Source organism: Mixophyes fleayi, chromosome 11, assembly GCF_038048845.1.
Source record: "Mixophyes fleayi isolate aMixFle1 chromosome 11, aMixFle1.hap1, whole genome shotgun sequence".
Taxonomy (NCBI): domain Eukaryota; kingdom Metazoa; phylum Chordata; class Amphibia; order Anura; family Limnodynastidae; genus Mixophyes; species Mixophyes fleayi.
The window spans coordinates 26,635,020-26,659,700 of record NC_134412.1 but is presented as its reverse complement, the minus strand read 5'-3'; the positions used below and the strand labels follow the sequence as shown (position 1 = coordinate 26,659,700).

At 39.8% G+C, this 24,681-nt stretch overlaps 1 protein-coding gene across 6 annotated transcripts in view; it reads right to left on the bottom strand.

Moving 5' to 3' along the window:
* TEAD2 (TEA domain transcription factor 2) overlaps positions 1-24,681 on the bottom strand; it is a 69,995-nt gene that overhangs the window by 10,126 nt on the left and 35,188 nt on the right. For 4 of the 6 annotated variants that reach the window (XM_075190647.1, XM_075190650.1, XM_075190649.1 and 1 more), the window contains 4 exons: positions 10,930-10,994; positions 9,487-9,549; positions 6,510-6,521; positions 499-630 (listed from right to left, as the gene is read on the bottom strand). In XM_075190647.1, coding sequence (XP_075046748.1) covers positions 499-630; positions 6,510-6,521; positions 9,487-9,549; positions 10,930-10,994 — 272 coding nt within the window. The remainder of the gene's footprint in view (positions 1-498; positions 631-6,509; positions 6,522-9,486; positions 9,550-10,929; positions 10,995-24,681) is intronic. The other 2 variants (XM_075190651.1, XM_075190652.1) reach the window with 2 other exon arrangements.

Genomic DNA, 24,681 nt, shown 5'->3' with positions numbered 1-24,681 from the left:
ACAGCTTTGAAGTGTCATTGGTAATATTAAAAGTAGCACAAATGGTTTATTAGGGACTACTATAGATTGTATATCGTAAAAGCACAAACACCTCACAAACGCACCACAAACAGGCCTCTAAAGCGTGCGTTAGTTTTCATGCATTTTACCCAACTTCCCAGTGCATATAGGTCAACGAGCTCTCAATCAACCAGGAGGTACTAAGAACCTCTCAGTAAATGGTGTATTGAGTTAAGCAAGATTTCATTAGATACTAAGTGAATTTCTACTAAGTGATTAAAGTTGTGGCTACACATACAGCCTACAAAAAAAAAAAGAAGCATACCACGCTACGGTATAAGCCGGCCGCATCCCCCCCTCTCCACCTCTACCCTACTTTTCTCTAGTTGTGACAAAAAATATTTTTTAAAAAAAAAATATATAAATATATTTATTTTTATTTTAAATGCAACCAACAGTTCTCAAACAGGCAAATCAGTCATCTTGGTGAGCACTTACCCCTGCGTTGGGTGGGAATGGGGACTGTGATATACTGGGCACCAGCTTATTCTGAATGGCTGTTGCAGAGATAAGCTGCGCAGAAGACATTGCTGCCATGCTCTGCAGAGCTTTATCTTTCGCTACCTGATCCTGTAACATGAGCACAAGAACAACATAAACTAAGTATTCAGAAACCTCTGCAGATAGGAATTAAATACAGAAAATTGACCGTATAGTTGTCTGACCTATATACACCCCAATAATATTACATATAAATAAATACATTGGTGACTAAAGCAACAATCGCATATACTTCCTCTTATAACCTCCGTATTGCTCTGCCGTGGCTCAGACGTATTGTAACATATAAACCAACGTGTGATACAGTAACATATCGTATGTCCAACTCCACTAAGCTTCTTGTTATTGCTCATTCATCAGTGTGTGCGGAGTGAAGATATACGTAACATGAGAATAGAAACAAATATAATCTAGTAATCAGTGCAACTTGCCATAGAAAGTCTAAAAAGCCATTGTTGACTTGTTACTTAGAGGGACACTATAACCAAATTGCTTCAAATCTACGTAGCTTTAAGGAGCGTTCTCAGATATCAGATTGTACTTGGCTCATGTGCCTTTAGTTTTACGGTTTTAGTGTTGGAACAGTATATATAGCCCTCTAAGCTAGCATGGTCGTTGTTACTGCAGTAGCTCTTTTCACTACGGGGTCGATTTATCAATATTATGGGGAGATATGGAAGATTCTCCACTGCTGCTTACTGCAGAGATAGAAAATCTTCTTTTCTTTAATTTAAGAAGACAATGATGCTGGGGCAGCTGAGCGATGCTCCACTCCCTGGCGATACTGGCTGGCAGTGCTAAGAGGACTCTTACCGCCTGCCTGGGGTCAATCTACACATACATAAGCTGGCTTACAGGCTCACACATGCAGACTGTGCTGGAAGCCCAAACTCAATTTATAAAAATAATAAAAGGTAAAAAATAAAAAATAAAAATAAAAAAATGCTTCATTTGAGCAATAAAGCATTTTTGTCCTTTGCTGACCTCAGCAATCCCCATCCTGAGATTGTGACAGGAGTACAGCGGTGGTACTTGTCCTTGTTAAATAGGCCAGAGGCCCCGGGCCGACCATGGTGGGCAATAATCTTCACCAGCCTGGTGAAGCCCAAATACCAACAAAAACTCCTAATTTTGCCATATCTAAGGCTTTTCTCCCTATAATTAATAGGCTGCTCAGGCTCTAAGATTTGTTACCGTCACTGTACTGAAAGCAATATGTAGCTAGTATTATTATCAGTTATTAGTCGAAACATGCCTACAACCCTTGAAAGCCAGCACAGGGATAATGGACTGAATTAATAGACATCGAGATAATGGATTTTTATAAAGACCCAGTGAACCCACAAAAGAATTGATACCCCCCCCCCCTAAAAATAAAAATAAATAAAAAGAGCTCAGGTAAAAAAAAAAGTTTAAACATTTCTTACATGAAACATTTATTTTTTTCTACTGTAACTTTGTTTTGTTAATAATTACAGGTCTGTAGAGTATTTCCAGGTGTGGCCATAATGTCCTGGCCGAACAAACTACTTTTCAGCACTCTATTTTGGCATGGCGCCACTCATCCCCCTATTAGTTTACGGTATATACTCCACCCTTGCTAACCAGAGTCCCCCTCAGCTCATTCTTGTACGGACTGCCCCAGGGGAGTGGACGCACCTTCAGTTCATGAAATATGACACAAAGTTTCTGAACTATTGTCTTCTTTCCAGAACAGGCTGGAGGTTATAAACCAACAATCTACTATGGTGTCAGCTTAAAGGGACACTACGCTGAAAAATTACCGATTTGAAAAGATTAGTGGTAAATGAGGTATTGTTCCCAATATATCGTTTACAAATATATTTCTGAGTCATCATCATTAACCCACTTAGTGATTTCTGCACATTGCATGAACAAACATTCTGCAGACTTCTGTATCTGACAGATTGTTGCAATATTAGCATAAAACAGACAAATATCTGTTTGCTTAGGACAAAGCAGCAATGTCTAACCCATTCACCACATTTTATTTTCAAGGAAGTGGTTTTATTCAACAGCTGCTTCGAAACCAAAATAACCTATCAGATCTGTAATGCCGCGTTCCCACTTCCTATTTGACGATTTTCATTCGACCGCAAGAATGTGGGTTTCATTTTTGAGCGTCAGGATTATTTTCTACTGATTAGATGAAGTACTGAGGAACAGAAGTTGGATTTCTACAAGTAGTATTTACTGGGAACTTATAAGTCGGAACCAGGGGAGGGCTTGCAAATTTTGGACGAGGGGGCAAGACTCGACTCAGTAGCCTATTAGGAACATTTTAAAGGAAAAAAAATGCAAGTGGCCCAGTGAGCCAGCCCAAGGTAACCCACTGTGGGACCAGTCCGAGGGGCAAATGCCCCCCTGCCACCCAGCCCAGCCCAGCCTGACCCTGGTTGGAACCCATCTTTTTATCATTAAGCTGGACAGCGACGTCACTAACCATAATTCACAAGGCACTACTAGTAAACGGATAGGCTGCATTCTCATGATTACTGGATCAGCCCACAAAAAGTCTGCATCCACCGTTTATCCTATTTCTTCTGCATTGGTAAAAATGCTAAAAGCAGAACATACAAATTGATATAAGCATCACTTTTAAAACTATGTATCTATAGGGCATGGAAGTGCTCTGGTTTTAATCCGACGCAAAAAATTCTACAAGATAAATACTAAAATTGTTCAACAAAATAAATATTACAACTATTCTGCTAGAGGCTTGGTTCGGTAGAACATGCAGGAAATGCATTTACCAGCGGCTTGTAATAAGGCCAACTGATTCGACCGACACTGGTACATGATTAACGGGGAACACATTGTAGGGAGTCAGATTTAAAAGGTGCATCATTTATTCCTGGCTCGTATAAGGAATAGGAACAGTATTTAAGTGTTGCCACAAGCAGAAAAATAATTCACCCCACCTACAAAGAGAATTAATCCACACTAATAAAAAAATGTGTTGTGAAATCCATAGAATACCATCAAACACAAAGTATTTATATAAAATTGAGGTGTTTTTTAACCTGATGGAAGATTAATAACTGCATCAGAGGCAAGGTGCAGTTCTGTACATGAAAATACTAGTACTCACATGGTTAAAGCCATGCAGGACAAACTTATTATTTATTTATTTTTTAAAAGCAGTTTTTAGGAAATATGTGCGGTTGGTGTTGTACAACCTCTTTCTTATCTTAATAGCTCTGCTTTACTTCCCTCAGTCAGCTTCTGCCTCTGGCAGTGACTGACACATTTTTCCAATCTGACATCTTATAAGAACGGGAAAACAATAACAACACACCTTCTCTAGCGAGAATCTCCAAATTAAGCTGCACAGGACACGGTTACAGTTATTGAGGCGTGCAAGGGGATTTTTGACCACAAGACACTTGGCCAAGTTTAGTTTCGCCAGGTGTCTAGGGCCAAAGTGCTAACATATAGGGGCCTATTTATGAACCGCCAAAGAGGTTTAAATCCCCCGAAACTCCGTTATAACCCATACTCGCCTACATTTGGCAAGTCGTATCCGGGAGAGGGGTGTGTCTAGAGGGCGGAAGGGGGCAGGACTCGGCCAATCGCGTCATTTTGGTCCCACCCCCCACGACAAATATGCTGTTTGTCACGGGGGCGGGGCCAAAATGAATTGCGTCATTTTAGACCCGCAATTGCGGGATGCGGGAGATTTGCCAGCTCTCCCGGGAGTCCGTGAGACCGACCTGAATTTCGGGAGTCTCTCGGACATTCCGGGAGAGTTGGCAAGTATGGTTATAACCCATACTTGCCAGCGTCCCCTTCTGGAGAGGGGAGATCGCTGCTGAGTCCTGGGGACGTGGTCACACGAATTGCGTCTTTAGGTCCCAGCCCCCAGCTGAACATTACCACTTTCAGCCTACCACAGCAGGAGGCAGGGCCATGATGACACGATTCACCAGCGCTAAGCCCAGCCTCCAGCCCACTTCACTAACGAAGTGGGCAGGATGCGGGAAGTAGCTCTGGTCTCCCGACAGTCCAGGAGGACCCCCAGAAATTCAGAAGTCTCCTGGATATTCTAGGAGATACGGCAGCTATGTTATAACCTATGGGTAGCGCATCACCCGAGATGAGACTCAGCCAGGCCAGTAAGTACCTGTTAGTAACGTGAACACCACTGCAATCTCTTCACTATAGAATATTTGCCGAAACTGGCTCCTATCGTAGTTGCTGTCCCAATGAACCAATTTTAATCAATTGCCACGTTCGTTAATTTCTTACCATTGCGATAAGAAATTAAAATTAACGTGAGAAATTTGTGATTGGTCATAAACAGAACCCATAGCCCCTTACATTACAGACAGAATGGCTTTGCTCCCTGCATTAAAATAAAATGTATTTATTGATGTCAGCAGATGATTTAGCACCCATAAATAAAAATATGGAGAGCAAAGAAAACAAATGCACGATACAGATAAACCCCAAAAGTATCAAAATGTAAAAGTAGCACAACTATGCTAAAACAATACCTAAAACCAACAAATACAGACAGCGAAACAAACACAATCAATTATACAAGTGGACATGACAGCATGATCAAATGTGCAATCATTGTATAACATATGCTAGATAGCTGCCACATTACACGACATTAAACTATACTTTATTCCTTATGTGCCGTCAAGTAGCCACAGCGCATGATCATGCTGATAAAAAAAAAGCATTTAAAAAGGATAAAACCACCTAAAATTAAAAAAAAATGTAACAGTGGGGGGACTTCAATGCGTTAATATAAAAAGCAAAATTGTACTTGACATGGACATGACTTTGATGTGTTTAAAGGGCCCCAGATCGCTAAACAGTCTCAAACCACACTCCGATCTCATGAATTTTGTATTGATGCGAATGGGAAAAAGACACCCACCGGTCCCGTTTCAAGCTAGCTGGGCGATAAAAGAGAGAAATGCAGTATAGGACTGACGACATCATCAGCTTTGGCTAATGGTGCCTTCACGGTAATTAGAATTACATTTGTAATATTAACTCATTTAACTCCACCTAAAAGCAAGTTATTAATGTAACCTAAAGTCAAGTTTTTAGTTCACCAAGGAGAAGGGGTGAGATGTGTGTACGTGTGTGTACTATTGCTTATCAGTGTTCTCCCCAGCAGGGGAAGGTGGGACAGGCTAGAGGGGTAATGGGGTCTACAGTAAATGTATGTTAAGAATACTCAGGTTCTGTCACTTCGTTGTTGCGACAACATTTCTGGGAACCCACAAATCACAACAAATAATTACTTTTTAAAATATTTGATCTTTGGTAGAGTTTATTGTTGAAAGCTCACTTTTAAAAAAATATATATATTATTGAAAAACACTGCTAATATTTGGATACTGTTAAAATGGCAAAGTAAAGCTGGGCACACACTACACGGTTTTTGTCCAATAATCGGCTCAACCAGACGACATACGACCGCTCGTTCAAAAGTCGGGTCAGTGTGTGCAGTGACACGATGGTGGAAAGTCTGCCCAAATGGACGATTGTCGCCTCATTTGGTTGGTCGTACCGTTAAATATTTTCTTTCCAATCTCGTTTCCACTGTGTAGTGTGTATAAACTTCCCACCGATCCACAACAGTGAGTATGAAATTACAATCATTGCTCACGACAACATGGCTGTAAAAAGTCGCTAACGGGACAGCTGCTCTTCCCTTTATCGTCTAAAACAAGGCTAGTGTGTATGCAGTCCATGAACCGAGCGATCGGACCATCAATCGGATGTAAAATCAATCGCCATAAAAAGTTGGTGGAAAATTCTGTAGTGTGTACCCAGCTTTAGCGTTGATAAAAAAAGGGCTCTGTGTTTACTCAATGGCTCTGCTATTGAGCTAATCTATATAACCCCTGACTCAACAAACAGGAATATTAAGAGGCTATTATATTTCAAAAACACCAACTTACCATGTTCATAGCCTGGACACAAAGAGATTGTCATCCAGAGCGGAGAACAGGAAAGTTGCAATCCACAGGGATGGAGATGGGGGGAGGTGGCGTGGGATGGGATGGAAACGGGTAGGGTAAAGGGAATGGGTACACAGAGAAGAAGAGACAGTAGGGATAGGGAGGAGAGTGGAAATGTGAATCAAAACAATATAATACATGTCCTTCAATGAACAACAGGATGGAAAACAATCCATGAGAATACATGATGGTGCATGGGTGGAGACATTGGGCAACTACAGGGGGGTTAGTGACAGAAGGGAAAAAAAGATATTAAGTTATAATTATTGTGAAACTAGAAAAATGCAGACAAGGATAAAATGAGGACAACTGTTCAGTTCCGGGACGGAACGGGAATATTGGTTCTGCCAGAAGACAGGTTAACAGGCATTAGGTGGTGTTAATAAATAGGGGTGCTGCAAATCTGCCACTACTGAGAATAGAAATTGTGTTTGTTACTGCAGGGGGTGGGGGGGGGGCATGGACAACTCATAACAAATGCCAAGCAAAGCACAAGAGGAGTCAGACACAGCACTTATGGCAACACAGACCAGCTTGTAAGACAGGACAAGATAAAGGGAACATCGACACTGAGTAAGAGGCGTCTGATCATTCAATCAAGAGCTCAACTAATACGATTCTGCAGATATTTCCAGAAGTAACAATTACAATCCTCACTTGTACATTGAGTGTTCAATTGCTGCCACCTAAAACATAGGAATTGCCATGACCTATGGTATGATCATCTCAAATCCACCTAAACTCACTGTAGGGCAGATTCAATCAGATCCCTTGGGAACCACGCGGTGGGAGCAAAAATGTTTTTTTGTTTTTTTACCGTAATTGCGGTAAATGTATGAGACACATTGGGGGGAATTCAATTGCCGGTGATTATAGTGGAAATCTCTGCTCATTTTTCTTCTCAGTCCACAGAGGTGCCAGGAAAAGTGAGCGGATATCTCTGTCAAAATCTCCGCCACAAAGTTCTGGTGACACTGATTCCCCACCATTGAATGGGGTTCTGTCAGAACCTCGCAGGCTAATTGAATCTTCGCTTAAAGTCTCAAAACATAAGTATAGGAACATCTTAAAAGAGCGAACAATTATTGCTTTGGATCACGGTCTAAATCAGACGGTTCCACATGATGGTGGTCAGATAAGAGCCATTTTTCTGTGGTTCTCTCATTCATTAATCATTGTATTAAAGCACATATATTTTTATCATATAAGGCCACGTTTATGCAAATACTTGGACACCACTGGTCTAAATGTGGATATATTCTGTTCACCTAACTACAAGGTCATCTCAACAAACTATAAATATACTTAAAACATATTTAGGGAGAGTGACATTTTTCTAGTGCAGTTTAAATATTTGGCTGGCTGCTATGACTAACACTCCGTTTTTCGTGTGTACAGATTTTAAATGGCCCTGATTAAATCTAAGTTTTCATGTATCAGTAAAAGTAGTGTAACATCATGTAACATTATAAAGGTAGTACATCATGTAATTCAGTACGGTCTAGTGATAAGTATATTGTTTATCCTACTTGTTCCTCCTTTAACTTGTAATATTTTTTCCCATAGATAAGACTAATGACCCAAATTAGTATAACAAGTGGATTTAGTTTTCAGTAAACTTTACTTTATTTGGCTGAAAGAACTATGGTGTGGACTCTATGGGCCTGATTCATTAAGGATCTTAACTTGAGAAACTTCTTATTTCAGTCTCCTGGACAAAACCATGTTACAACGCAAGGTGTGCAAATTAGTATTCTGTTTTGCACATAAGTTAAATACTGACTGTTTTTTCATGTAGCACACAAATATCAACTGTAAATTTCAGTGTACAAATAAGCTATCAAGTATTTGTGTGCTACATGAAAAAACAGTCAGTATTTAACTTATGTGCAAAACAGAATACTAATTTGCACCCCTTGCATTGTAACATGGTTTTGTCCAGGAGACTGAAATAAGAAGTTTCTTAAGTTAAGACCATTAATGAATCAGGCTCTATGTCCTTAACAAACTTTAGGTCACTTCAGCTTCCCAGTTATTCAAGTTTATGAGTGCATACCCAAAAATAACATTCAAACTAAAGCATTGGGATAAGGAAAGAGCGACAAAGGTCTGTTACATAGTGCGCCAAAGTAAAACACCGCTGAACAGAATCTATCGAACCTATTGGAATGCCTGTGCAGATAAAAACAACATTGTAGCAAAGAAACATTCCCATAGGCCTTAAATGGCAAGTAAACACACAAGTTAAGCGCAAATGTATAGGCAACGCCACAAATAAGTTCTCTTACCATGACAGATGGTAAGATGTGTGAACCTGTATTGACCATTGCTATGCAACAGAACTACCAGTCATTTCTCCTGGTGATTATGCGTTGTGATTAAATGACTGAGGTCTGATGTGCATAGAAAACAAGCGCTACGGAATTTGCTGGCGCTATATAAATAAATGTTAATGATGATGAAGGTCCCACAATGACATTTTAATCTCAAATAGCCTTGGATACTTACTAAACCTTCTGCATCTAAGTAAATTGTAAGTATCCATTGTTCCTAAGTCTTATTCTACGATTAGTGGTTCCTTAACTCCATATAATCTACAAAACCACATATTGGTAATATTTACCAGACCTTGAAGAATATTGGATTACAGATTAGAGTTTTTTTGAGAGCCTACAAGGACAGACTTTAAAATATTGAATATGTTGTGAAGCCACCAAGGCGATGGATGCACAACTTCTGCATATGACCCCTTGATCCGTTCCTGCCAAACGGCAACATGCACACTTAGCCTATCTGGAGCTGAAGCGAACTTATATACAATGCAGGCAAGTCAGGAAGCCAGCCTGGGTGCCATTAAAACAGGAGCAAGCAGAGAGGCTGAAGCCAGCAGATATGAGGCGCAGGGGTCTTTACTTACCTTAAGCTTGGATTGGATCTCCCGAGACTTCCGCCGTGCTAGGACTTGTATGTGACTAGACACCTAGAGAAAACACAAATGTATTCCATTTATTTTTATAAGATAGGGCAATTTAAAGTAAACATACCAAGACCGAGCTAACAAATAGCAATATTCTGCCTGACCATAAGATAATATTTGTAGATTAATAAATATTTAAAATTAAAATTATGTTTATTTTTTTTTAAACACCGGTCATAACACTGGCAGCAAACAATATTTTTGTCCACGTAATTTGACTTTAAAATTATTAATATTAAAAACTCTTTGCTGTTATATTGACCAGGAGTAATATTGTATAGAAGACTTCTAGGCTTTAAAAGCAGAAATGTGCTATTTCCCAACGACATCTACTGTCCACAAGGTGGCAGTACACAAACAGTTTTAGAGAGGATATAAGTAATCCGGATAACTCCATAAAATAGTTTATGGGCTAGATTTACTAAGCTGCGGGTTTGAAAAAGTGGGGATGTTGCCTATAGCAACCAATCAGATTCTAGCTGTCATTTTGTAGAAAGTACTAAATAAATGTAAGCTAGAATCTGATTGGTTGCTATAGGCAACATCCCCACATTTTCAAACCCGCAGCTTAGTAAATATACCCATATATGTGGGAAATATACAAGATGTCAAAGAGATCGACAACCATGGTTTAAAATCGTCTCATTCAGATTCAAATGACATCACATGTTATTAGGACTGGTGGTCTTTTTGGACACCTTAAATTCTTTTGGATTGTGAAAATTGAAGAGACAAAAAGGATTTAAGAACGAGGAACTTACTTAAAAAATTGGCAAAACATCTCTTGGCATCTTACAATTCATTTTATCCATTTGTTCAATATTTTTGTGCAATCGAAGATGTTAGGAACATCTTAGCCGTGGCTCCCTGGGGTGCCGTGGTAATCTCACAGGGTTGCCACTGTCAGAGCCAGTGGTAAGCAAGGCAGAGCACTACTTGGTGAATTTTTTGGATTACGGTGCCTTGAAATAATTCTGGAGACCCTAAGGGTGCCTTGAGCTGAGAAAAGCTTGAGATCCCCTGTTACAGGCACATTTTTCTCAAAGGACCTCTTCACTCAAAATAGCCTAATATCCTATAAAGACCACAAAAGCTTTTCCAGAAAATGTCTTCTGTTTATTAACTTATCTCTATTGTGCCGTATTAACAGGTTCTCTCCATCACAGACACCTGCTGATTTCAAACCATAGCGGAATGACAAGTCCGAGCATGCTCTGCCACTCTATTTATACAGTAGATTGATATAAAGTACCTATAAAGTGTTTGATGGGACTTGTTATATAATGGCTTGAAAAGCACAGGTTTCCCATCACTACCCTATAATATCCAGCATTAAGTCACATGACTGTTATACTTTCTCCCCTCTACACATCCCTTTCTCACCTGTTTTCTTGTGCGCGTCTTTCCTGTCCGTAGTTTTATATATCTGGCTATCAATTCATTGCGGCCTGGGAAATGGGAATAGGGATCGGGGAGCAGATGGAAACAGTATGAGAAGATTTGGAGAAAAGAGCCCAGCAAACAGAGAAGCATTGCACAAAAAAAAAAAAAAAATGTCAGAAAACATGGTGTAAGAAGACAGAGAGGAGAAAACAAAGAAAAAAAAATATTTAAAAATACTAATTTTCTTACAAAATAAAACAAACATGAAACAAATTGTCTATTTATAGAAATAAATATGTAGTACAACATGATATGCACTAATACTTTATAGTATAACAGTACAAAAATAAATAAATAATAATAATAATAATAATAATAATATAAATGTTTCAGTTAAAAGAATTCAATGCAAAAAATAAAATAATGTGAAAACAGACAGCAATAAGACGGTTTATTGCATATTTGAATTTCATTGCAATTTGCATTTTTTTCACTCAAATTCAATTTGTATTGTGTGCAACTTATTGTCCGTTGCAGTAAATCTATTAAGTAAGCAGAAGACAGGCTCCTGTTACATATCACATGCCAGTACCCTTAGTGACCGTAAGGGTTAATGGGAAACCAGATCTTAGAACAAGATAGGTGAATAATGGTTATAAATAGCAGACAAGTGTTTCACTCCAAACAAACCTCTATTTTTCTTCATTTGTTAAGTTAATACAGAGACCACTTAATGCCTTTGTATGTGTTCAACTCGGGGGTCGGTGAGGTGGCATGTTTTCAAAACATCTTCCCACCCAAGCCTTGGGGGGGGGAATCAGGGTCCCTGGGACCCACTATCTTTTGTTAGACGGCAGGGAGGGGACTGCATGCTCACGGCCACAGGCAATATGGGTGGAGGTGACTGCACCTGGGTTGACTTATTGAAAGTAATGTTATGTGAGCTCTGACAGCAGTTAATTGTGCAAAAGGTAAAATAAATGACCTGTGTTCGATTACAAGCAGGTAAAAACTGGTACATTCATATTAGAATTGGGTGTACATTTAAAAACAAAATTATTCTGCTTAATAGTTACGGTCAACGTTATGCTAGAATCTTTTAGCAGATGACTGTAAACCGAGTATTTTTCTTTGGAGAAAGACGTGGGGGTGTATTTACTAAGTGGCGGTTTTGACAAGCCGCCGATTGCCGTCATCTTTTAAAATATCAATTTCATTAAAAAGACAAACCCATCGGGTTTAATAAAATTGCCGTTTTAAGCGCCGCTTAGTAAATACACCACATGGTGTCCTTGCATGATTTTCATATTCAGTCACCTTGATGACAAAGGAATGAAGACTGTTTGGCCACACACTGGCAGATCAGGTCAACTGCTAGATCACTGTCCAGTTTGGTTTAACTCATCGAAGACCAGATAGTACAGAACAGACTATGGGGTATATTTACTAAACTGCAGGTTTGAAAAAAAAGTGGAGATGTTGCCTATAGCAACCAATCAGATTCTAGTTATCATTTATTTTGTACATTCTACAATATGACAGCTATAATCTGATTGGTTGTTATAGGCAACATCACCTTTTTCAAACCTGTAGTTTATTAAATATACCCCTATAACTGCGCGCAGGGTGGATGGATGATGACTGCATGCAAATCCTTGTACAGTCAGCGGCCAATCAGATTTTCCAGTCTATCATTTTACAGAGATATGTTGTACATATCTGGTCAGTAACTTTGGTGGTTTTCAACCAAATTTGTTCATATGTGGGCAGCTTCAAAATAATCCATAACTAAACACCACTAGCAAATATTTATGGTTTGTGCAACCGATCTGAGCTAAATTGATGGAATAAATAATGTTGAAAAATGCGTTCAGAAGAGGACCACGATCAGCCTCTGCGTACAGCCATCTTACACTGCCGCGGTGCAAGACAAATTTATTAGGCTGCTCGACCTGAGCGAAAAGTGTCCGGATTGGTTCCTATGTAGCCAGTTTAAGTAATCAAAATAAGAGTCACTTAAAATATGCAACGCACAGCTCACTACATATAATGTAATGTAGAGTCATAAATATTGTGTGGCAATAATATTCTGTATTAGAACAACGTTAGAACCATCTAGGTGGCGCTGATGCTACATCTGTCTACTCTCATCTCCACTCATCTCATTTCGCAATATGGATGTAAACATAATTTCATGTGTGCGCATTGCCTTGGTGATGTCACTTGTTCCTAGAAAATTGGTAGGCTTCAGCAGAAAAAGTCCCCCCCCCCTCCGTTTGCTAAACTTGGAGGTTATAATGTTAGTTTTTACTCTAAGTATACAAAAAAACAATGATTATGAAGCGGGGCAATATGGAACAGATGAGCAGAGTAATGTCACATGGGGTATATTTACTAAACTGCAGTGCAGATGTTGCCTATAGCAACCAGATTCTAGCTTTCATTTATTTAGTACATTCTACACAATGACAGCAAGGATCTGATTGGTTGCTATAGGCAACATCTTCACTTTTTCAAACCCACAGTTTAGTAAATACACCCCCACGTCTTTCTTTGGCCAACACACAGGACAAGATGACACAAGTCTTTCTTTCCAAGGTTAGTTATATAACAAGCAAACAACTACCATATATAAATTGCAATGTCAGGTTTCAATAAAATGTTTAATAATAGTTATATTAAAGTATACTCACAGCAGCAAGAAGAAAATGGTAGTTTTACTAAACAAATCTTAGGGGCATATTTACTAAACTGCGGATTTGAAAAAGTGGAGACATTGCTAATCAGATTCTAGCTGTCATTATAGACAATAAGCAACATCTCCGCCTTTTCAAACCTGCAGTTTAGTAAATAGTGTCACATATGGAACCTATTTTGCCCACTTGAGTCCCGCTGCGCCCTCTTCTATTCAGAGACTGAACAGAGCATATTGTCCGATTTTGGCAGTGCCCATGTGTACACAGAAATATTATCAGATATAATGTGTGGCCAAACTGGACATTGATCCTGCCACTCACACCAAGCTGTAGGGACGGCCTTTGTGACTAGTTTAAGATCTAGACCAACGTGGTTCAAAGTGTGGCCCACTGAGGGCATTGTTTGCCGCCGTGCAGATTTTTTTTTTTTTTTACGTCCCTGTAGCCCAGCCCACTTTAAGGTTGTCAAGAGGGAAATTTTTGGTGCGTGCCTGGGATTGTCCCTCCATCGGTACGCTGGCTAACGATAGGTTGGGAGAACAGAGAGGCAGCTGATGTCTGAGAGGGAGGGAGCGGGTAGAGCCCCTGTGACAGACAGCGCAGGATTCCTGGCAGAACAACCTGTGTTGTGTTTGCATTTCTAGTGTCCGCTAGTGAACCCCAGCGAATGCAGGTAAATGTAATAAAGTACCACACACTTAACCATAAATAATTCCTGAACTTGCATTAAAAAAAAATTATATATATATATATATATATATATATATTTTTTTTTTTGACAACTTCAGTCTTGAAGCTAGCACCTATATTTCCTCAAGCCTTACCTAAATGGTACAAAGCAGGGGAGAGGTAAGTTCCGAAGTTGTAGCCATCTGCCTCACGGTGGCTCAATGGTTAGTACTTCTGCCTCACAGCACTGGGGTTATGAGTTCGATTCCCGACCATGGCCTTATCTGTGTGGAGTTTGTATATTCTCCCTGTGTTTGCGTGGGTTTCCTCCGGGTGCTCCGGTTTCCTCTCACACTCCAAAAACATACTGGTAGGTTAATTGGCTGCTATTAAATTGACCCTAGGCTCTCTGTGTGTGTTAGGGAATTTAGACTGTAAGCTCCAATGGGGCAGGGACTGATGTGAGCGAGTTCTCTGTACAGCGCTGCGGAATTAGTGGCGCTATATAAATAACTGATGATGATGATGATGATGAAGTTGCAGCCATCTGCCTTGTCCCAGTTGGGGTCTGTTGCCCCCATATACAAAAACTTTGGACACCTCTGAGCCAGACAGACTTAACCAAAAGGTGAACAAATAAGTATATAATTACAAAGTAATACAATGGGACTTGAAGAGCCATGGACAAATGTGAGATCCATATAAATTCTTATTAAAATAGTTAACTCTTACTGATGCTATATAAATAGATGATGATGATGATGATGATGATGATGATGATGGCCTTATATTCCTAAGAGATACAGCTGCTTGGCTCTAGGGAGCTCACCCAGCCCTAGACTTGTACAACCTGTAATTTTCCAGCTTTCCTCAAAAATAGTGATTTCAGTGGCGTCTTGTAAGAGGTTAACAACGTGGCACCACTTTAAAAACATGCCCAAAATATCAAAGACCCTTTGTTACACATGAAGCCACCAGTCACCTCTTGTAATCAGAAATTCACCTCTGATCCCAACTAATGTTTAACTGCAAAATTTACACCAGCAGTTTAAAAAGAGCCTGGACCCTAGATTGTCCACAAAAAAAGAAAAAGAAAAAAAAAAAGAGTTTTAAGATGGATAGAACAAAGCAGAATTCTGCGCAGGACAAGTTAGAGTACACAGACCAATTGAATACTCATATAAAACAGATTCTCACACTAAAAACTTGTTCGTGTAACAGGTTGGAAAGTTGGATCCAATATTGTCACAGCTGCTTACTGCCACATGAATCCACCGTTTGGTCATCTACAAGTACATCTGCTTCACCCCCCCCCCAATGTCTCGTGCTACAAGAGAGCTGCGGGGCAAACACATCCCCCTGAATGAAACAAGTCACAAGTCACAGCACATCAGTGACCAAATATAGCAATAGCGAGAGGGCTAGGAGCACCAAGCCAAATCCACAATCTAAGGGAAACACTGGTGTTTAGACAAATCAGTAAGTGATCAGTCTACGTGCAAGTGTTGTTTTATTAACCCCCAAATATACCAGTCACGCCACAATGCAGGCCTCCTTAGGAATCCTGCCTTAATTTAAGCAAGCACACTCTAAAAAGATGTGCACTGCATGCTAAGCTGACCGGTTACAGGGCTTTACTGCAGGCATACTGCCAATTAACAGTTTCACTTGTATCAGTCTATCAGGAAACTGTGATAAAAATAGAAGTTGCTCTATGTTTCTATGGCTCTGCCACCTGAAATGTACGGGAATACTAAAGAGAAGAGTCAATCAATGTCCTATTACCACTTCTTTGTAATGCACCATATATGTATTATAAAAGTTAGTTAGCATTCTGTTATTTAGTAGTAGAGATACTATACTTTTGATTAATTTATACTTTTATGCGTGTGTCTCGACCTTTTGTTAGCACCCCTCGAATGCTGCATACGCTATGCAATGGATAAGGAAAATAATAGATGCATGCAGCACAGTGGCTTGGTGGTTAGCACTTCTGCCTCACAGCACTGGGTTCATGAGTTCGATTCCCGATCAGGGCCTTACCTGTATGGAGTTTGTATGTTCTCCCCGTGTTTGTGTGGGTTTCCTCTGGGTGCTCCAGTTTCCTTCCAAAAACATACTAGTAGGTTAATTGGCTGCTATCAAATTAACTCTAGTCTGTGTGTGTATGTTAGGGAATTTAGACTGTAAGCTCCAATGGGGCAGAGACTAATGTGAGTGAGTTCTCTGTACAGCGCTGCGGAATTAGTGGCGCTATATAAATAAATGATGATGATGATCCAGCGTACAAATAGTATTAAGATATGAGAGATGGCTCTAGAATTGGAGAGGGGAACAAACAAGTGCTCTTCTTTTTTTAAAGCCTAGCAAACTTTTATTTCAGGAAGTTTCTTTGATCATTATTTATTTTATTAGTTTGTGGCATGTTAATATGCATCTGTTGCCTTCACAGCCAGGACCAACATACCGGCAAAGCTTAGTCTAAGTCTAAGATTTATTTTGCACCTTGGCGACACCACTGATTTATGGTGAATTGATTGATTGAGCTTACAAAATAGATATCAGCGTCAATGTGTAGTTGACCAATGTGATTTAATAAACGCTAATACGAACAGAATTCAGGACGAGTCTGTTTCATAGTTTTACTCAACACATGTAGAAAACTAAAGAATCTGTAAATAATTAAAAATATTATATATTTATTTTTTTTGCATATAAAAACAGCGATATTCAACTTCAAAACAAATTATAGTCAAGGTTTGCAATTGAAAAGAAAATCCATGACTATCTGTTTCCTCCAGAACAGATATTTTCCATCTTCTGAAGAGTTAAACCCTCTGTGGCCCAATCAATAGACTGTGTACATATAGCTGTTATTTTACTCAGAGGGTAGAACAGGTTCTATTAAACCGGCTGCTTTCTTTCCTTTTCAATAGGTTTACTGTGCCTGGAGCAAATGTCAGCAAACAGCTTCCCAGGCACGATGTGTAATGTCCGTCAAATCTGAGACAGGTGGTCGCCTAAGACACATGTCCAATATTTTTACAGACAGGCAGAGAGTGTTTATCCGGCTTGTTCCGCTGGGAGAAAGTTAGCCGATTTTCTTTTCTCTGTTAAGCATATTATCACTTCAATCCATGCGGAGTGGCACAGTTGAAATCACAGTATTACAGTTATCCGGGCATGTTTTCACACGCACACAGCAGGTCTAACTAGGTAACCTGCTCCTCCTAACCAGTCTTACAACAATCAGAAGCATGATTCATATCTCGCTCTGCAATTGTCTGCAAGGCTCTTTTAACTCCTTCTATGCCAAGAACAAGCATTCAAGGTGTCTCCATATGAAGAATATCGATATGCACCCTGGCTGCTTCATGGCTTTATTCTGCAGAGTATTCCCGTTATTCCCAGGGGTACGGGCTTTCTTGCCTTAAAATATGAAAACGCTTATTTCCAGGAATTAAGATTACGGATGAAACTGGATTATCACGATTAGGAAAAATGGTTTGCTAAAGCAAATTTACTTCATTTTTACTGCATCTGGTACCCATAAAGTGACAAGGGGTGGTATTTTGGGTATGAGCAAAGTTCCTGGGGGTATATTTACTAAACTGCGATACTTTGAAAAAGTGGAGATGTTGCCTATAGCAACCAACCAGATTCTAGCTGTCATTTTGTAGAATGTACTAAATAAATGAAAGCTAGAATCTGATTGGTTGCTATAGGCAACATCTCCACTTTTCCAAACCCGCAGTTTAGTAAATATACCCCTATATGTGGGAAATATACAAGATGTCAAAGAGATCGACAAACAGGATTTAAAATCAACTCATTCAGTTTTCTTACAAGACCCCTAAAAATGCTGATCCAAATATTGTGAAGTTACCAAGGAATGACTTCTAAATACCACTGTTTTGTATTATACTTATTTTTCACTTAGCAAAACATGTGACACAAAATATAAATTGCTTTCAAATATTAGAAGACAGACTGTCATAAAGCTGGATGTCTTATGGCAGTGTTGGCTAACCTGTGACACTCCAGGTGTTGTGAAACTACAAGTCCCAGCATACCCTTCCAGCAATAAGATGCTATATATTGGCAAAGCATGCTGGGACTTGTAGTTTCACAACACATGGAGTGTCACAGGCAGGGCCGGATTAAGGGAATGGAGGCCCCTGGGCTAAGGGCGCCTGGAGAGTGGCAAGAACACTGCTACCCCTGTTTCTGTATGAGCAATTGTACTGAGCAATGGCACTGGAGACTGGAGAGTGGCAAGAACACTGCTACCCCTGTTTCTGTATGAGCAATTGTACTGAGCAATGTCACTGGATACTGGAGAGTGACAAGAACGCTGCTATCCCTCCTGTTTCTGTATGAGCAATTGTACTGAGCAATGGCACTGGAGACTGGAGAGTGACAAGAAAACTGCTACCCCTGATTCTGTGTGAGCAATGTCACTGGAGACTGGAGAGTGACAAAAACACTGCTACCCCTGTTTCTGTGTGAGCATTGGCGCTGGAACTCCTGGGGAGGGAGGTACTTATGGAATGCAAAACTCGCGAGATCCAACAACGCAACAATGACATTTTACCTCTATTCAGATCCAAGGACGCGCAGAGATACTGAGCCGGCTCGCGAGCCTACTCCAATCCCCTAAGTTCGGGTGGGCTCGGTTTTCGGAAAACCAAGCCCGAGCATCTATAGTTTGTATTAATTAGTTATGATATATAGCATACCAAATGGACAATAGATTAATCTAAAAATAACACTCTTCTGTTAATTATGTCTCCTTTGTCTACAAGAAGAGTAGGCATCCTCCTGGATCCCGGCGGAGCTTAATGATGTTATTTGCATCCTCAAGCCCCGTCCCTGCTATGCAAAGGTGACACAATGACGTCACCAGACCCTCCTGCCCTTGTCATCTGACCTCCCCTAAAGGAGATCCCTGAGGGGAGGTTATAAAATTCGGCATTTATGCTTTATACCCCCACTATTGCCTTATTCAATAGCTGTTGTTACATTCTTGTAATCAGGAAAATTTTCTCCCCACAATGGGACAAAGTTATGGAATAAACAAATTGCTATGCATTTGTATGTTTTGATTCCACAGATTCAATTATGCTTTTCAAGCTCAATGGGGTTAGAGGTGGGATGGTTCTGTTTATTGAGTACATAGAAGATGACAGATAGCAGTGGTGAAAGCCAAACACAGCACTAGAACTCTAGCTGGGCAATACATAAAATAAAACAAATAAAAAGTTAGTTCCTTGAGAAGTTGAGAGCACTGTGATGACCCTCCAATTCGTAATTTTGATAATACACAGTTAATAGGGGGGAAAAAAAATATTTTTCATAGACTGGAAGACAGATAATGAGTTGATATAGGCGACACCAACCCTGATCTTAGCAAAATTTCACTATGAACAAACTTCCTATTGCACGAGGCGTTTGCCATCCCAGTACTAGTGCAGAGAAAGAGACAGAAACTTTGAAACTGACCTTTCTTGTTTGTAGGTCAATTTGTAAAACACACATAAAAATTCAAATTCAAAAACGCTGAGCCACATCTGAAAAATCTAAAAGATTATTACGCACCAATGTTTAAACATAAAAACCGTCGGCCAAGTAACAGGTTTAGATAATTGTATCATTAAGCGTAAACTATTGCTGATTCATTCTTGGCGAATAAGTTCATGCAAGAAGTTCCTAAGCTGCCTGTCTCAGTTGGGAAAGAAAAGACAGTTGTTGGAAAGAGGAGGAGGGTAGGGGGTGGGGAGAAAGCAGGACAGGGGGGAAAGACTGAAATTCAAGGAAATAGACATGCTTTGGTGTTAAAAGGAAACTACAGCAAGGCATGACAGCTGCTTTGCGGGGTCAAAGGCCACTGCTGTGCATTCATGGGCTTAACAGTACGAAGGCAGCACCTGCCGGCTTCAGGGTGTGTCTAGAATTCTCATTGCTGTATGTGACAGTGAGCAAGGAGAGGTGAAGGAAAATAGAAAAAAAAAAGCAGGATTAAATAGATAATGAAAACAAAACACAAATTGCATACAGAGGTGAGGGCGCGACCAGCCTATAGTTTGTTTAGCAGACACGCATAAATGCCATTAGGTAGACAGATGACAAAAAGCTGTATTGTTGAGGGAGGGGGAGAAGTTAGTTGTGGTAACAAAAGACTGTGGTATACAACTATGGTATACTATACTAACTATGGTAGCAGAGAGAGTCAATATTTTAATCAGATTTTTGTGCGTGTACCAGTCAACTACTTACAGGGAAGCCATTCTTTTTCTGCTGAACCGCTGAAAGCAGCCAATCAAGTCACAGGGAACCAGTGACATCACGGAGGCGCAAAGTTCTCCATGTCCTGAAAAATGGCTGCCTCCGTTGTTTTTAAAACCTACTTTCATTTACCCATTGGAGCTGCATGTCTCAGAATTCTCTATAGAGTGCAGCAACAGGATGCTATTCTAGTTTCAATATTAACTAGATATTCTTAGAACTGTATTTAATAACTGAATATGATTCTACTTAATAATGCTTCATTTGTTTAGTCATATTTGTGTTTTGTTATCAATGTTTTTTTATAAATAAACAAAAACTTTTTTTAAAATAAATAAATAAATAGATAAATGTTGGGACTCCAGCCCTGGGCTTCAAAGACATAGACATAGTGATCCTAAAACAAATCTGTGGTAGAACAAAATTAGTGCAAGATTCTTAGGGGGGTATTCAATTGTTCGTCTGGACCTCAGAAAAACTTGCGCTCTAAAACTATTACCGTTAATACGGTAATTACTCGCTGAATTTCAGCGAGTAAATTACCGTATGAACGGTATTTACGCGCAATATTACCGTATGAACGGTAATAGTTTTAGAGCGCGAGTTTTTCTGAGGTCCGGAAGAACAATTGAATACCCCCCTTATAGTTTATCAAATATGAGCTCTTCACATAAGTTCCTAAACCCCCTCCACTGGAAGCATATTCTGGTCGCCACCGAGACTGAAAGAAAAAGAGAACATACTTCCCAATTATCCACACAGTTCCTTCATCATCATCATCATCATTTATTTATATAGCGCCACTAATTCCGCAGCGCTGTACAGAGAACTCGCTCACATCAGTCCCTGCCCCATTGGAGCTTACAGTCTAAATTCCCTAATATAGACACACACTCAGACATAGACAGACAGACAGAGAGGGAGACCCTAGGGTCAATTTTTATAGCAGCCAATTAACCTACCAATATGTTTTTGGAGTTCCTTACCCCTATCTTTCCTTTTTAAGAGGAGAAACAAATAAATAGGAGAGGGGCAATAAAAGTTTCAGAGGAGATTACTACTAAGATTCTCTGGGATGGGAAACAGCATCATATCTTATGTTTTTGAGGAACGAGTAGGTGTTCCATAAGTGTGATTTGGGTAAGATATACTTGCTAGCAAATCAGGATAGCAACAACAATAATCATAACGGGATCTTGCACACAAATATGTGTGCTTGCTGGAGAAAATTAAATAGTTTACAGCTGCCGACAGCTGTTCATACAGGACTCTGTAGCTTGGCTCTTTAAACACACTGTTCTGAAGCAATGTGGAGAATCGCAGTAGATGGGCATGATAATTGACTTTTTCAGCTTTCAACTGTAATGGAACAAGTACTGAAAAATCATTGTCCGTTCCAACAATGAAAGTTTTATTTATATAGTAGCGCATAAAGTCGAAGAGTTACTCCAGATAGACATATGCCACTTGAAAAAAAAAAAGAAAAAACTTTTTTTTTATATTCACTGCTGTTGCTAGGTTTGGGTAGAGTTCAAAACATTGATATTACAATTATACTTAACGTGTATGCACACTGGGGTCCTTGATGACTGTAATAGCCTCACATCGCACAGCTCTGTTTGAATGGGAAGTTTACTGCGGATGAAGGGATTGCTGTGCGACACTGTGACAGGCCTCAGGGCCTCTGAAAACTTTGAATTTACAGCATGGGAAGTTCATCAACACCCACTTGGAATGCTTAAAACAGACCAAGTGGTAAGGGGAGAGAGAAGAGTAGTATGGGACTGTTGCACCCATCGGGGACCCATGGCTATCCAGTGAACAGCTTATTCACAGTACAATTCCATTTGTCATATAAGCTCAATTGAAATCCATCCCAAAACTTTTTGTTTTCTACTAAGCCCCAAAATTGAAATTTTCAGATATGAAAAATGAAATGTTCATGGATTTGCTGATACAGGTCAAATGGAGAGTCTGTGTGACATATGCAGTCCTACCCCTGTGTATTAATCCACAAAGTGCATGTCTGCAAAGCAGTCAGTCACTCTCTGTCTGTTCTATTAGAGATGCACCCCTACCATGGCAAGGAGAAGTGAAAGAGAGCATAGTGGACCTATTTCTTCAAGTATAAACACTCCAATCAATTCATGTATATTATTCAGCTCCGCAATAGTCATATAGTGGCATTAATTGCTCTTGAAGGCATAAATATATATATATATATATATATATATATATATATATATATAAAATTTTGTTTTTTGTTCTTTGCCGATATACACAGCATTCAAGAACATGCCAAATAATTTAAATTACCTTTTATATGTAGTATAGTGGTAAGAGCCACCATGTGTCACTTCTGCTGATATGTTCAATGGGGAGTTTTGACATACACAGCAAAAAGTTAATTTGAAACAATAACCACTTTTAATCAGAAGATTCATTCACAGGAAAACTTTCAATACATTATGTTACTTAAAAGTATCTGTAAAATAATTGAAAGCTTTTTAGCCAAAGACTTTGTGGGCTATCTTACGCGTTATACCAGTATACAACGCTGTCTGCGCACAAGCAAGTCCCTGCGCCATCCGCAAGGTCATAAAGAAACACGCACCCAACTAACAGGCTCGGCTTTCATTTCTTTCTTCTCTCTCCCTCCTGTTCCCATCCATCTTCCACCCTTCCATGTGCAATTTCACAGAGAACAAACCCATCTGGAAGACACATGTGCCTCACTCTAAAGCTATTCTGTGAATCTGAGCAAATGTGGCTGAGGATTCTGGAATTTCTGGCATGCGGAGAGCTAGTTGCGGATGGACATTCTAGAGCGAGTCCATCTAGAGAAATTGATACTAGAGATCCCGTCTTGGTCACATGCCCTAATCCCACTTTGGAACTCATAGCAGGACAGATAACATATTACAGAATTACCTTCATGTAATGCTTAAAGTGAACAAATATTTTAGATAATATTAATACATATATTTATTTTTCATAGGGAAGCTAAACGGTTAACACCCAAATTCCGGAAAACTTGAAAATTTAGAGCACATTTATGAAAACTGGTGAACGGAAGAAAAAAACATGATGTGAACCAAACCTAGACAAGTGTATCTAAAAGTCACACCGCAATGATTAGGGGTGGATTTACACACATAATGCCCTGGATATTATACACTGCTTGCACCCAAAACATTATACAACACACGACACCGGCCTGTGCTCAACACATAAGCAGTATCTGCCCCACAAATGATTACGCCAGTCTGTGCATGTACAAAACTAAAACATGCTACCTGGTACCCTGCAAAAAGCATTGCAGCAGCCCCTCCACCAAAAAAAAAATACAATGTGCCCCAGCAAATATCATTATATCCGACTAGATCGCCACAGAAAAAAAACAAGACCAGGAAACCACCCACAAAAGGCATAATACTCATCATCATTTAATTAAATAGCGCCAGCATATTCCATAGTGCTTTACAATAACACTCCAGGCCCGCAAGGAGAATGACAACAGCCTTATTCCCACTAAATACTCCCCCCTGCCCCAATGTGCCAGCCGGGAATTATTAGAATGGGCTCCTGACATTCTGGTAAAAGTTTCAATGTAGTCTTAGTTACATATCACATTTCCCAAAGTTGTGGATTTTGACAAGACACAAGAGACCACGATTGTCAGGTTGTTAGTGGACTACGGTAACAAAATAATTTGTCCTACCTCTCTTGGGGTAACATGTCAGCTAGAAGACAATAATATGGACCGTTAACCATTACCGTGAGGTCAGTGGTGAACATATCTATGTGGGTTTAAATACTGGCCTTATATCATACTTGGCTACTCTCCCGGAATGTCCCGGAGACTCCTGAATTCCGGGTAGGTCTCCCCAACTTCCAGGAGAGCAGACAAGTCTCCCGCATCCTGCAAATCGGTAGCCAAAATGCCGCGATTTGTGGTGAATCGCGTCATTTTGCTTACATGCTTACATGTTGTATGCAAAGCTTATCGATAAACTAGAAATCGTGTTTTATCCATACCAACGTAAAATAAACTTGTACCATTCATTGTACCAGTTGGATAGTCTGGGATTTATGAACCCAG